Source organism: Aythya ferina (genome assembly GCF_964211825.1).
Source record: "Aythya ferina genome assembly, chromosome: 3".
Classification (NCBI taxonomy): domain Eukaryota; kingdom Metazoa; phylum Chordata; class Aves; order Anseriformes; family Anatidae; genus Aythya; species Aythya ferina.
The window spans coordinates 16,545,961-16,559,964 of NC_140298.1; the positions used below are offsets into that span (position 1 = coordinate 16,545,961).

General features: G+C 41.7%; 2 protein-coding genes across 6 annotated transcripts in view; one reads left to right on the forward strand and one right to left on the reverse strand.

Moving 5' to 3' along the window:
- Positions 1-1,384, forward strand: part of FBXO11 (F-box protein 11) — a 72,954-nt gene extending 71,570 nt beyond the window's left edge. For all 5 annotated transcript variants that reach the window (XM_084514515.1, XM_084514511.1, XM_084514513.1 and 2 more), the window contains exon 23: positions 49-1,384. In XM_084514515.1, the coding sequence (XP_084370641.1) occupies positions 49-178 (130 nt within the window). In that variant the 3' untranslated portion in view covers positions 179-1,384. The remainder of the gene's footprint in view (positions 1-48) is intronic.
- On the reverse strand, positions 1,351-13,677 carry MSH6 (mutS homolog 6). Its single transcript, XM_084514510.1, has 10 exons — positions 13,442-13,677; positions 12,854-13,056; positions 10,505-10,680; positions 6,837-9,381; positions 5,219-5,484; positions 4,497-4,614; positions 3,207-3,296; positions 2,447-2,601; positions 2,061-2,260; positions 1,351-1,520 (listed from the first exon to the last, which is right to left on the reverse strand). Exons 1-10 carry the CDS (start codon positions 13,645-13,647, stop codon positions 1,439-1,441), a joined length of 4,041 nt encoding a protein of 1,346 aa, XP_084370636.1. The 5' UTR covers positions 13,648-13,677; the 3' UTR covers positions 1,351-1,438.
- Between the last annotated feature and the right edge of the window lie 327 nt (positions 13,678-14,004).

Sequence of the window (14,004 nt, forward strand, 5' to 3'; positions counted from 1 at the left end):
TGGCAATGCAAGTGAACAGGAAAACTAAAGAGTTCTATTTCTTTGTAGGTTTTTCTGTGACTGTGGTGCTGGAACACTGTCTAATCCCTGTACGCTTGCTGGAGAGCCTACTCATGACACAGATACACTATATGACTCTGCTCCACCTATAGAATCTAATACATTGCAGCACAACTGAATTCCTTTCAGAAAGAAAGTCCTGCCATTCTAATATCATAACTGTTAAAACTTTTTTTTGGAGGAAGTTATACTTGCCCATTTCTGCAGAAAGAGACTGTATTAAAGCGGATGTGTGAGGTGTTGACACTATGGAGCTCAACCTACCAAAAAAGAAAGTGGCAATATGTTGACTCAGGATAACAGAACTGGGCGTTTTAGCATTACTGTGTAAACAAAGACTTTGAAGGGACAGAAGTGAAGAAAAATAAGCTGCAATTTTGTACAGATACCAACTTCTGAAAGCTGGTGTTTTTACAAGTAGCATTGAAACGCAGTCCAATTTGCAGTAGTACTATTCTGTAGACAAGCAGCATTCTTTGTTGCTGCCTTTATGGACATGGGTACCAATTGCTTTTGTAACATGGTAAAAAAATGTGAGCTAGCACTTCTGCATTTCTTTTGATTTTTTTTTAACATTTATTCAGATTGAGAAATATGATTTTAATGCTTTAATCTCATGTAGTTTGTTTCTAATTTCAAGCAAAAAAAATCTTATTGTACTTGAATGTGTCCTGTTTTGTTAGCACACCTAGACTTGCTGTAACTGTACTCATGTCCCAGTATGTACGTTCTTTCTATGAAAGAGAAAACACTAATCTTAAATTATATCCAGCAATTTTTCTGGTGTCCTCTGAAGTTAGAATAATCTCCTTCCCTGCCCCAGCAATAGTCTGTACTCAAACCACCCTAACAAAAAAGCGAGTGTTTTAATGAGACTTCCTAGAATATAATGCACTATAAAACAAAGTACCCATGTAACTAAGTTTTGTGAGTGAAATTTTACTATGTTTTAAAGTACACAGTAGAAAGTCTCCTGAAAACAGTCTTGTATTTTACTCTGTTCATAGTTTTTTTTGAACAGTCTGGACATTACTTTACATAACCTGCTGGAAATCACAGCAAGTTCCTGCTCTAATGAAGCTGAGACAAGTATATATACAGCCCTATACCGTTTCATAGCTTTTTTCCATTTATGTGTATTGGTGACAGTGGGTAATCAACAGCCTGAAAGTGTATGCATGTACCATAACATCTAGACTTAATATATTGTGGAGTACTCAATAACCATTATGTAGAGGGTAGGTAAGAATTAAAGGGTTTAATTTCCTAGGAAAGACAATGGAAAAATGGTCATTTTTAAAAAATAAAGTTTATTAGATCATAACGTTGTCTGATACCACCTTTTTGAGAAACTGCCAGTACAAAAGCATTTTTGTTCTTAAAGCTGATTGATCATAGTGATAAGTTTCTGAACTGCATTTGCATCACTTGTTGCATCATCTACCACCAGGCACAGATACCTAAAGAAAATAAAGTCCTTGTTACTGAACACGGCCACCAAGGGTCAGGAATATAAGCTTCCTCTTACTTGCACAGCTTTAGAAGACACATGACTTTTTTTTTCCCCGTAGTATAAAGGCTGCTGTCAGCCTTCAGTGCCTTATTGCAGAGGCGCTGCAACCATGGTTCCTGCACGACTGATTTCCCCCAGTACCCACCCAGCAGCTGTCAGCAAGGACTTATTCATGCATTCCCTCAGTTCGACTCAGGTCACATCCAGCCTAGCACCTATGCAAATCAAGCTCTTAGCCCTGCAGACTAGCACATGACCCAGCCTCAAAATACTGCATTACTCATCATATCGGCTATCTCCCAGCCAGGGTTTCTTACATCCCTCCCTCAATGCTTGTGAAGTACCTTTGGCATTCATAAAAATAGTTTTTCCTTCCCCCTCTGCTGAAACACTGAAATTGTAAGCAAAGCAGAAGCAGCTGCCCAAAGTTCAAGATGTCTGCCTAGTAAGCAACGTGTAACTTAGAAATGGAGAACCAAGGCCTTACCTAAACAGTCTCAGTGATATCATTGTTTTCTCAAACTCTTTTGCTTTTCTGTGCCCCTTCTGAATAACTTCCTCTGGAATATCAGCAAGTCTTGCTGCATTGAAGCCATAGCTTTTTGGACACGCTCCTTCGATGAATTTATACAGGAATGTAATAGTTTCCTGGCTTGGATCTTCACTCTCATTTTCAACCATACATGCCTAGAAAGATTTTGTTACCACAAGTTAGTGTATGTAATACTTACAAGACTAATAAATGCATGAAACATCACTACGTGTTCTCAGGACACCTCTGTGACTCTGAGCAGCTGACTGTAGAAAATCATGAACAGCGTAAGATCCACCAGCCACGAGGAAGATTTGTGTATCACAGTTTATTGTACTTACCATGTGACCAAGCCGCACAGCAACGTTCTGTGAATAATCCTCTACTAGGGAGTGGTAGTGTGTGGAGAACAGGGTTCGACACCTGATTTTCTCTGCGAGTTCTCTAACGACTGCACTTGCTATAGCTGTTCCGTCAAAAGTAGCCGTGCCTCTACCTGGAGATGAAATTGAAAAGCTTTGGTATACTCAGGAACAGAAGTGGCAAAGTAAAGCATCCGTAGTTTACCTGCTACAGAAGACACCCCTATTAAGCGTTAAGACTGAGCAATAAAAGAAAAGATGACATTCTAAAGAAAGTTCTAAGTTTTCATTGACAAACATTACAAACTGGTCCATGGCAAACAGCATGGAGGGGAGAAAACCAAAACAGCAGTGAGGAATAAGAGGCACGGGCAGGGTGAGCTCACTGGAGTATACGCTCCATAACAATCTCAATCTCTTCTGCACTGCAGGAAGAGACATTTCTGCTCTGAAACATGACACTGACTTGCTCAAGATTTTCTGCAAGTAATCATGCAAAGGCATGCAGGAAAGCTCAACTAGAAATAGGTTAATAGGGATTGGGAAATAAAAGGTGTTGTGTTAATGCCCAGGGCACCCAAGAAATTCATGTTTTTAAGAGCCAGTTACATAGATATTGACTAGTTAAAAATTATTAGCATTACGATAAAACTATATACTTGAGTTCTGATTTAGCCCAACAGCCTCACAGCTGGTCTTTACATTTTAGACAATTTCTATTACAAAACAGACTAAATACCAAGTTCATCCACAAGAACAAGGGAGTGCTCTGTTGCATGCTGGAGAATGCTTGAAGTCTCGCTTAGTTCAACAAAGAAGGTACTTTCACCTTTAAAAGAAAAAATAACAAAATAGATACAAGTCATCGAAGAGATGAAAAACACAGCTAAAACCTCATTGAATCTGCACTGGTATCTTAGTCAAGCCAAAATGAAACTTAGCAAACTAAACATTAACAAAAACATAAAGCATTTTTTTCCAGCATGAAAATGATGGGTACCCATTTGCTGGGAAAAAAAAGCAGGTTTTGGTTGCTAAAGAACACAGGTACACCTCATCTGTCCAGTATTAACAGCAGTGGTCAGATATATTAGCTATATGAAAAAAGGCCACAAAGGAAACAAGACAAGATTCTTTTCCTCCTTCTTAAGTGCACAAGACACAGGCCTGATGTATGTGTGATTTTTTTTATTTTATTTATTTTTTTTTTTTACATCAAGAACTCACATGGAATGATTCATTTCCAAGTTTCTGATGTGCAACAACACATGGGCTTAAGTTTTTGAAACAATTTAAATACTCTCATATTCACTGACCCACATCTTACAGCACAAAGCTCACAGAAAAAATTTGCACCTTAAATGAATTGTGATACCACAGATATTACCTGATAAAAATAAACATTTTTCAAGCCCCATGACATTTGGCATACCACCCCAGGCAGACTTCCCTTTCCAGTTGTGTCATCCCCAACTTCTATCCTCCTCTCCATCCAAGAATTTAAATATTCTAAGAACTGACAATTACTGCTTCCAAAAAGAAAGCCTGCCTGTCTCCATCATCTGAAGAAATTGGATTTCAGCATTAATGAACACATCCTGATTGAAACAAAGGACCTCTAGTCCTTGAGGGAAGATAGCAGAACAACCTTTCCACCGCAGATAACCTAACAACACTTCCCTATTGCAGAGCATTTAGAAAAAGATGCCTGTGTAAGTAGAATATTAACTGTATAACATCCCAAAAGATACTCCTCAGATTTGGTAGGCTTTTTTAATATTAAAGTCTATAACAAATGATTGTTAATGTCTGTCAAAAATAATGGAGAACAAGCTTAACAACCAAATCAAGCATTCCTAGAATTGAACAATGGGAGACACAGAATTAGTCACCCAGCTCTCCATGGGAACATGAGACACTGTCCCCTTCCAACCTGCCACCCACTCAAAGCACAAAGAGAGCATCCAAATTTACTAGGAAACTCATCCTGTGATAAAATCCCTTGAACAGCTGGATTGCAGAAACTCACCTGACATAATTCTGTCTGAGGCACCGAGTCTTGTAAATACTCTGTCAATTGGTGTAAGCCTGCAGACTTCAGCAGGTACGTAGCATCCCAGCTGAGCCATTATAACCAGGAGACCAGCCTGCAAAATAAAAATTAAAATGGTTTAATATTTGTTAAGTCTTTGGAGTTTCAGTTCCACACAGAGAACAAGGAATGAAACCATGTTTCCCCTGAAACAAACACTAGGGGACACAAAACTTGCTACTGCTTTAAAACCTGCAGATTATAGCATCATAATCTCAACTAGGACTAAACTACTCTGAAAGCCTTCAAACCATAAGTTATCACAGTAACTGGTGTTTATAAAGCAAACTCCCTGCTGCTTTCCCAGTTGCCTATGACCTCTATTTTAATTTTGTTCAATTTGAAGTATCTTTTGCCAGATGATGCCAAGTCCTGGATAATACCACCTGAAAGCAATAAAAGATGCTTTCACTTTTTCCAGCTATCTCTCACAAGAGACATAAAGTCAGTATAACTAGCAAATCTACAACCTAAGCATGGGCATTTTCAACCAGAATTATACTTTGTCTGTAGAGTATAATTGCTGTATTGTACTGCAAGTCCTGCAGGCCACCCTTGGGACCTCCTTTGTCTTTTATGAACAAGTAAATCATGTAATTCCTTCATGCAAAACGCACAGGTACTCTGGAACATTCAATTTTATGTAGATGGACAATCACCTGTCTCATGAGTGTCGATTTGCCACCCATATTTGGGCCAGTTACTAATACACAGGAAGCTTCGCTACCACTGTCTTCATCTTTGCTGCCTATCATGATGTCATTAGGAATAAAATCGTCCCCAAAGAAGGTTTTTGTAATGCATGGATGGCGTGAATTTTTAAGTTCCAGGAAGGGAGGAGCGCTATCCACAGGCAGTAGAATTACAGGTCGGCACAAAGGTCCATCACCATCTTGACTGTAGTTAGCAAGGGACATCAAGACATCTATAAGATTAAGAGAAATTCCAGTAAGTCATGCTTTATCTTTCTTTATCCATTCACTGGAGTGCATTTACGCATTGAACAGCATTTTTGGAAACATTTTTTCCCATTTTCCTGTTAAAGGCAACACCCAGGAAGTGCTCCTGAAGAGCAATTAAAAGGTGGGATATTCACAAGGTCTTTCCTCACTCCTTCAAGATTTCTGCTGATGTCAGATTAAAAATACCCCCTCTAGTTTTTAAAGTCTTTAACATTTGAATCATTTCACTTAGCTTATTTTTTATATACATGTATAAATATTATTTTTCTAGAATTGTTTTTTGATTTGGAACAAGGTACGTGAGGAGGAAACCAACTTCCATGACAGTAAGTTAAGAACCATAATACTGCTTAAAACTTGTCAGAATCAATTAAAGATTAATCATTAAAGAATCAATAAAGATTAAAATTCTGATGGCCTAGCAGAAAGCAGCACAATCCCCCTCAATTAGCCTAACTCTAAGGTTCCAAACACTGGCTGCCTACAAAGTAACACCATGTTATGTGATTTTTAGAGACTTTCTTTACACACATTACAACTTTTAAACAGATGAGCCTGAAAGCTCAGTCTCCTTTGACTTCTCAGTACTGGTGCTAGTGCCATCGTGTAGCTAATGTGTTTCCCAGCTCTCCCAACCCACTCAGAACTGGTTCCTAGACAGCTGTCCTCACGGTCTGCCTGTCCTCCCTTTTCTGCTGCAGTGGCATCTGAGATGCTTTTCATTTTCCCCTGGAGACATCTTCTTAGGGCTGAGAAGAGAATCCTCTTCTCTAAGAAGATAATACAGGATACTGTTCCACCCCAGACTTTAAGGAAAGTTTGGGGAAGTCTTCCTATTAGGCTACCTTTGTCAAGGTACTGAAAACCACCACCTTTTTTTTTTTTTATCTTTCAAGGCTGCTAATAAAGCAGTCTGCTTGAACAGTGACTATCAGGCTAGGTTTCTGTACCTCCATCTGCACTGTCTTCATTTAATAGGAAGGTACTCATCGATCCATGAGAGTCCTAGTTGCAGTGTGAGACCAAAAACGCCACACCAAGCTGTGAAAAATGCACACCTACAATCACACAACAGGAATGAAGAAAGAGCTTGCACATGGCAAGACCCAGCAACCCATCAGTTCTGCCTTTACTGACAGGAAGGAAGCGAGCTGCAACTGTTACCTATTAATGCTGTTATCACAGCCACAGCTTTTAAACCAAATCAAGGGCTGGCTGCGGGCCTTTTTTTGCTTATCCTGGTCAGATTTCATCAGTTACTATGAAAGATCATTTTTGCTATATGATAAAACTAAAAAAAAAAAAAGCCTCTTACCTAACACGGCGATGCACTCCACAGCTGCCTGCCAGTCCTTGCTGTTTTTATCGAAGTTGTAGAACAGGCGCCTCATGCAGTCCTTCAGCGCCGCATCTCTCCGCTCCTCGGCATTCACCATGGCAGCCAGCATCTTCTCAATCTCTTTGGTCCAGTAACGTTTATACCCCTTCCTGGTTGACTTCAGCTCATATTCTTCAGGTAGATTACGTGATATCACGCTTTCTGGTATTTCCATCTGGTACCGATTTTTGCCGGCCCCCCAGTACAGCACAGATTTGAAGCCAAGCAGCTTGCGCTGCTTATCTAGGTATGCGTGGAGATCTTCCTCAACAGCTTTAATATCCTGCAGTGCTTTGTCATAATCGGGGTCAAAGCCAGCCTTTGGAGTGATCACTCCTGTCTTTCGAGCCTGGTTGTGATCAAAAGCCGTATCCCACCTTTTAAGCTCTGCGCTCAAGTCTGGAAAGCGTCCATCTGGATTTTTGGCTTTGCGTGTGACTAACTGCTTAAGTACTTTAGATTTGAAGTCAGCAGCAATTTCTTCCATGATATCGACAATTTCATTCATTACTTTAAACCCTTCAAGTGCAGACAAAAAGTCAGCAATTTTTTTCTTGCTGTATTTGATTTCTTCATAAAAGATGGCCCTGCTGTCAGGATGGTTCTGACTTTTCAGCGGTGATCCAATACTGTGAATTTTGCTGAGCAGCCTTTCCAGGTCAGGAAGTTTCTTCAGGTGCTCGCTAACTTCAGACATTTTATCTGGCACTGCCAGAAGGTCCTCGACAGCATCTAAACGATCATTGATGGATTTGGGGTTACAGAGCGGAGCACAGAGCCACTGTTTCAGGAGCCGCTTCCCAAAGGGCGTACAGCAGGAATCGATCCTTTCCAGCAGAGTTCCTTCTGTGGTTCCGTTGGTTCCATTCCGCAGAACTTCCAAGTTCATTAGGGTGACTCCATCCAGCACCATCCGCCGGTCAGTTTTGGCAAAGAAGCTACTGGAACTCACTGTTTTTGCAGTATCGATATCCACAGGGATGTACTCCTCAAAGTTTGCCAGGGATAGCAGCTCCTGATCAATCAGACATTTTTTCAGATAGAAGACACACCCCCCAAGAGCTGACAAGGCTAATTCACTGTTTTCACCAGGAGTTAATCCCAGAGAGTCAGTCTCTGAAGTCAGAGACTTGATCACGGAGGGCAGAGAACACCCATTTTCAGAGTTCTGTTTCTCCTTGAAATACTCTTCTTCAAGAAGAACTTTTAGTGTTTTAGATGCGTTCCAGAACTGGGAGCCAGGGAGCAGCCCTTCCTGAATGCAACACACAAGTGAGCCTTTCAGTATTTTCTGTGTGTCCACAGACAGGTTCCCCTTCTCAAACAGTACCTGCACGGGAGTGTAATGTGCTACTAAAGTCCTAAACCTTGAACAGTGCCGGTCATCTGAGAACTGGCCTACGTAAAACTTTCCAACTGATGTGTCAACAAAGCAGACCCCATAAACACGCTGTCCGGAAGAGTCTTCTTTCTCCTTAACACACAGCAGGTATTTGTTATGGTTCTCCGACGGATCACAATCCAGAATGCTGTAGGTCTGAGTGCCTTTGGTAATGATTCTGCAGATTTCTCGACGCACGACCCTGTCAAACTTTGTTGGGTGGGCCATTGACTTGCAGCGCACTTCCATCATTTCAGGAGTTTCTGTTTGCTCAACACGGGCTATCTTGTAGCCCTTCTGCACTAGAACGTCAGAGAACCTGCCAAACGCAGTTTCTGGAAAACCCGAATGAGCCCAAGAGCCTTTCATAAATATCAGGCCCAACTCATTCACACCAGTGACTGCATCCATGTGATACAGCTCATAGAACTTTCCAACTTTGTAGAAAATCACTGCATCGAAGTTTTGACTTTTCAGCTGCCACCATCTCCGCATCCCTGGGGTACATTTGTTGAGATAGTCTTCAGGAACATACAGAGTACATGGGTCATAATCAGGGTCATTCTGTCGCCTCCTGTGTGCATCTTTCTTCTTCCCTTCCTGAAGCCAGTCAAGTTTCTCATGTTCCCATGCTGCAAAACCACCAGTTCCTCCACTGCAAGCATTTGCTTGAGACTCAAAATTATCAGGTGCTGCAAACGATGTCAGCTTAGACTTGGCCTCCAAGGAAACCGTTGCTGCTCTTTTGGGTGCTTCAGGGCGCCCATTTTCTAGGCTGCTCCTTTTAGAAGGCTTGCTCACGTCTCTTCTCTTTCGTTTAGAAGAGACTTTTATGGGACTTTCCGCAATGCTCTCTTCATCTGTCTCTGCGTCAGTAGATTCGTTTTCATCCACCCCGCTACTAGCTTCCTCGCTGCTTGCTGCTTCTTTCACATCAGGCTTGAACTCCACATCAGAACCGTCATGATCACTGTCAGAATCCAACACCCTTCTTCTTTTGGCTTTTGTGGCACTTCCCTTGCTCTTTAACCGCTTGTTGCCCTTCACATCCTCCTCACTGTTCGGATCATCGCTGTCACCTGATGCACTTTCATTTGATTGCTGTAAAATAAATTATTTAGCCTATTAAAAATTCTGGCTACAAAGTAAAATATCATATCTGCAAAAAGAAGCTTAGAAATGCAGGATAATACAGTAGCTATGATGCTTGAAGCAGAAGACAGGGGAGTCATAGCCAATTCAGTTTATACTCACGGACTTTTTTTTCCCCTCCCACTGGATAATGAACAGCTGGCTGCCTGTGGCATAATTACTCTTCTTTGTATTCCTTACTACTTCATAACATTACATTAGTGATCCTGATTAAGAAGCCATTCTAACGGGATAAGAGGTGTATGGTATATGAAATTTAGCACAAAGAAACATCACCATCAGCTAACGGTGGTGTGATTTTGTTCCTACTGACCTGACCTGTGTCAGAAGTATTATTGGTAGAAAGAATAAACAGGTCATGTTGGCAGAGGAGGTAAGGAAAACCACTACCACATCAGCTCTTTCGTCATACCATTCCTTTCCAAAGAAGTTTGTTCCACTGCACGTGGCAGTACTCAAATAGTATTTGGATTATTCACAAAAGAATGTGAACACAACACAATAAAAGATCTCCTTTTAGCTGCCCCACTAACAAACTGGCATTAACAATATAAGAATTTGCACTTTGGTGCAGCTCCACAGGCTCCAAAATCCAATTTAATGCCTTAAAATAAGCACTCAAAAAGCATGAATTTCTGCATTATGGCAAAGGAGAATTTCAGATTGAATTTATGAGAACTTGGAACATCAAGAGTAGAGAAGACAAATAGAGATGCAGCAGATGAAAAGTATTTTGAGTCGGAAAGTGGGTAGGTAACCAGGGCTAACTTGGGAGAGATCAATGAGCAGAGATGATATACTTTAAAATTATGTAACTTATCTGAGGTTAGGGAAAACTAAAGAAATACTAGACTTTTCTTTCCTACTAGAAAAGGTGAGACACCAGCATATAATCTAACAGCACAGAGGCAGTGCAAAAAAAGACACTGGGGTACATATGCATGCATAATTAAAGAGCAGATAGTGGCAACTGAACTACAAAGTAGTAGGATATTCCTTGCTTAGCTCCAAGAGACAGATTCTAAGATAAAGTATTATTTCTAAAAACAACAGCAAGTAAGAAATAATTTACCTCCATTTCCTCCTCCTCCTCCTCTTCAGTGTCCGAAGGCTCGCTGCATACTGCCAGCTCAAGTCGCTTAGTTTTATCTTTACTCATTGCGCTGTCAGCCAGCTCCATGGCTTTTTTAATTTCGGGTTTTGTGCTATAAAACATACCTCCCTTCTGTGTCTCGCCATCTGATGAACCTACAAAACAGCAACATGTCAGACACTGAAGTTGGTCTAGCATTTAACCAGTCCTTTAGTTAGTGTTCATCCTTCACTTTTAAATATATTCAAACCATTATATATATTAAACATACACTATAATACATATTAGGTATACATTATAACATATATATTCTCTTTCTCTCACATCCCTTTAGCGCCATGGTTCCCTCTTCCTTTGTAGGACACAACTACCTATAAACAAAGACAAAAACAAAGGCAGCCAACCTAGACTGGTTTTTAGAAAGGAATCCCAGAGAAGCTGGGATTCATCTTAATGCCATGCTCAAGAAGTAAACCGTATTTATAATGTACTATGTACATTAAGCTTGGGGATAGAAAGAAGAGAGGAGTACGCTATAGATGGGGAAGAATATTTTTTTTTTCTGCTTTGTAAGTTTAGCTGTCAACATGAGACAATAGTATCTGCTTGAAGAGGTCCTTGTACCTGTTCTCATGAATAACTTCAAAGGCTGCTATAAACTGAAGATTCAGCTCCAAGTTAGCTGCACTTGTACAAATACACTGCCTTTTGTCCACTGTTATCTCAAATATAAGCCAAACAGATTTCTTCCTCACATTAATATATTTGAGCTCACAGTAGCTAAGGGTGGAGTTAAAAGCAGCTCCTTCTACAACATACATGCCACACACAAACAAACTGGATCTCAATTTTTTCTTTTGCAAATGCAGTGAGAAAACCTAAAAATATTTTGCATCAATAATGACAACTGAACAGTGACAGGAGCAGATCTCATCATATAATTTAACTGCATACTGAAGTCTGCAACAACCTCATATTCATTTAACCAATCTGTACATAAAACACTATTTCTTGCAAGCCCAACTGTTAAAAAGCCTAGCCCTGCAGTATCTATATTTATTCACAGTTGCAAGCAATGAAAACAATAAGAAATCTTTCCACTTTCTTAACCAAAAAGACTCCAGCACTCTTAATTAATTTAAAATGCAGCTTTTTAATCTCAATTTAAAAGCAAAGCATGCATTTAAAATATCTTACTCTGTTCTGTCTTAGTCACCTTTCTTGTAGGCACGCCAGCATCTCTGTGCTTGGGCATCTGTCATACATCCTATTCTTCTGTTGATAAACAGCTCAGTTTTCCTCACCTGTATTTGCTTTTAAGCGTAACGATAAGCTGTTAAGAATATACTTGATTCTTTTAGAATACCTTCAGATGCCTACAGTAATAACAGTACCATTTTAATTTAAAAATGATTTTGGCTTAATTGCAATACACTTCAGTGTAAACAAAAGATGACTACATGATCACACAAGATGGAATTGGCTTTTTTTAAAAAAAGAACCTTTTGAAATCAAAGTTGTTTCATTGGTGAAATAATCAAGTCCTACAGTCTACCAAAAATACTATATTACACCCAAAGTACTCGTTTGGCTTACACAATAACAATTTACAGAATCGCGGTATGACTGTTTACAGCAAATGACTTACAGTTTTCAGCCACAGTAACATTATAAATCATTATATAACAATCGTAATTACTAAGAACAGGTTTATTATGCAAAATTCTGATATTTTTATTACGTATGATTTTTACATCAGTTGGCTAAGTCATTTCTTCAAGATGACAAGCGCCAATCCTGCTCTGTAGCCAGTAGCTACTAGCACCACCCTAACACTGAATTCTCAAATTAACATTTTAACAAAGCCGAATTTCAAGGCTTACAAGAAATAACATCAAAAAAATAATAATTTTAGCCACCTGACCTACATCTTGTGCCTGATCTTTTTATTCTGATCAAGCTGCAATTCCCAAATCTCTGCTTAAAATTTAGGTTTGCCAATCCTAACATATTTCAGGACTTCAGGGATTTATCTTTGATATTCTTTATATGCATGGCATAAGAAAAAAAAAAACAAAACTCTATGACCTAAGCAAACTTCAAGTTTGCATTGTCATCCAACAAACAAGAGGGCAGAGTGTTTTATATTTAAAGAACAGTATAACCATAAACACACCTGAAACCCACAAAAATTTGTTTTCTCTACACTTACAAAGTGCAGAACATGCCTAATCTTGGTTTTGCTACTCGTTTTCTATGAAGAACACTATATTCTTCCAAAACATGGGGCATATCTTCATTTCGAAAACATTTATTTCCATCCCTTACCTTTATATGGCCTCAGGTATTTCACGCTGACCCAGCCCCTTGTGGGACTGTCATCAAAGAACTGCACGTGGATCCGGGCGGATTTCCCCTTCCCCCGGAGGATGGTCCCCTCGGTGGGATGGTTGTATATGAGACACGGCCACCACGGGTAACCTTCCATCTTGGCCCAGACTAAGTCACCGGGCGAATAATCACAGGAGGGGCTACAAGGACAACAGGTGTAGGGGTTAATGAGCATTTAGCATTTTGAACAGCTCTTATGAAGGTAACAGCACGCTGCTTCTGAGCAGCTGGAGGTCTTGGAAAGCTCCTGAGCGGCGTGACCTGCATCACACGGCCCATAAAAACAGTATTCAGACCTCTCCTTAAACCACTTTTCTCCTTTGCAGATTTTGGCCTTTTCTTTTGCCTCCCTGATGCGGCTCCCACCTCCTCCCCCCCAGGACCCTACACCGACCCCCTCCCAGCCAGCACCTGAGGCACCGACGGTGCTGACCCCAAGCAGGCCGGGCCCCAGCAGCGCCCCCATCCCCTCCCCGGCCCCTCCGTGCCCCCCACCCCACCCCACCCCACCCCACCCCCGCTCACCCCGCGGCCGCCCCGTGCCGCCGCCCCTTCTCGGCCGCGGGGCGCGGGGGGACGGCGGCGGCCTGGCGGCCATCCCCCTCCTGCTCCTGCTCCCGTGCAGCGCGGCGCCGCGTCTCCACGCCGCCCGCTGCCGGTGTCGCTGCCGGTGGCGGCGCCGCCGCCCGCGCCCTGGGGAAGAAGCTGAGCAGGGTGCTCTGTCGCGACATGGCCGGCCGGGAAGCGCTGCCCGCCGACAGCGCGCCAACAGCGCCCGCGCGCGCCAAGACGGCCGCCGCGCGCCCCGCCCACCACCCGGAGGCTCCGCCCCCTCCGTCCCGCGCGCGGGACCCGCCATTTTGGGAGCCCTTGTGGGGGCTGGTGTGTGGTGGTGTGGCGGGCACGGCCTCAGGTGCTGCGCCTCAGGGCAAAGCGGGTTTATCTTTAAACCTTGTGCCTTGCCTACAGCGGAGCCAGGCAGTCAGTGGCGATTGTTGTGATTGATGTACAGCTGGGAGGATCCTTCCCACAAAACAGACAAACAAACAAAAAAACATGCACACACATATATATATATACACATCGCA

Bases quoted from the DNA above. Each gene is read 5' to 3' on its own strand.
- MSH6 (XM_084514510.1), bottom strand. From the start codon at position 13,647: ATGTCGCGACAGAGCACCCTGCTCAGCTTCTTCCCCAGGGCGCGGGCG. The intron at 9,382-10,504 runs GTAAATTATTTC...TTTATTTTACAG, and splicing joins AGGAGGAGGAGGAAATGGAG to CAATCAAATGAAAGTGCATC. The intron at 4,615-5,218 runs GTGATTGTCCAT...TTTATTTTGCAG, and splicing joins AATCGACACTCATGAGACAG to GCTGGTCTCCTGGTTATAAT.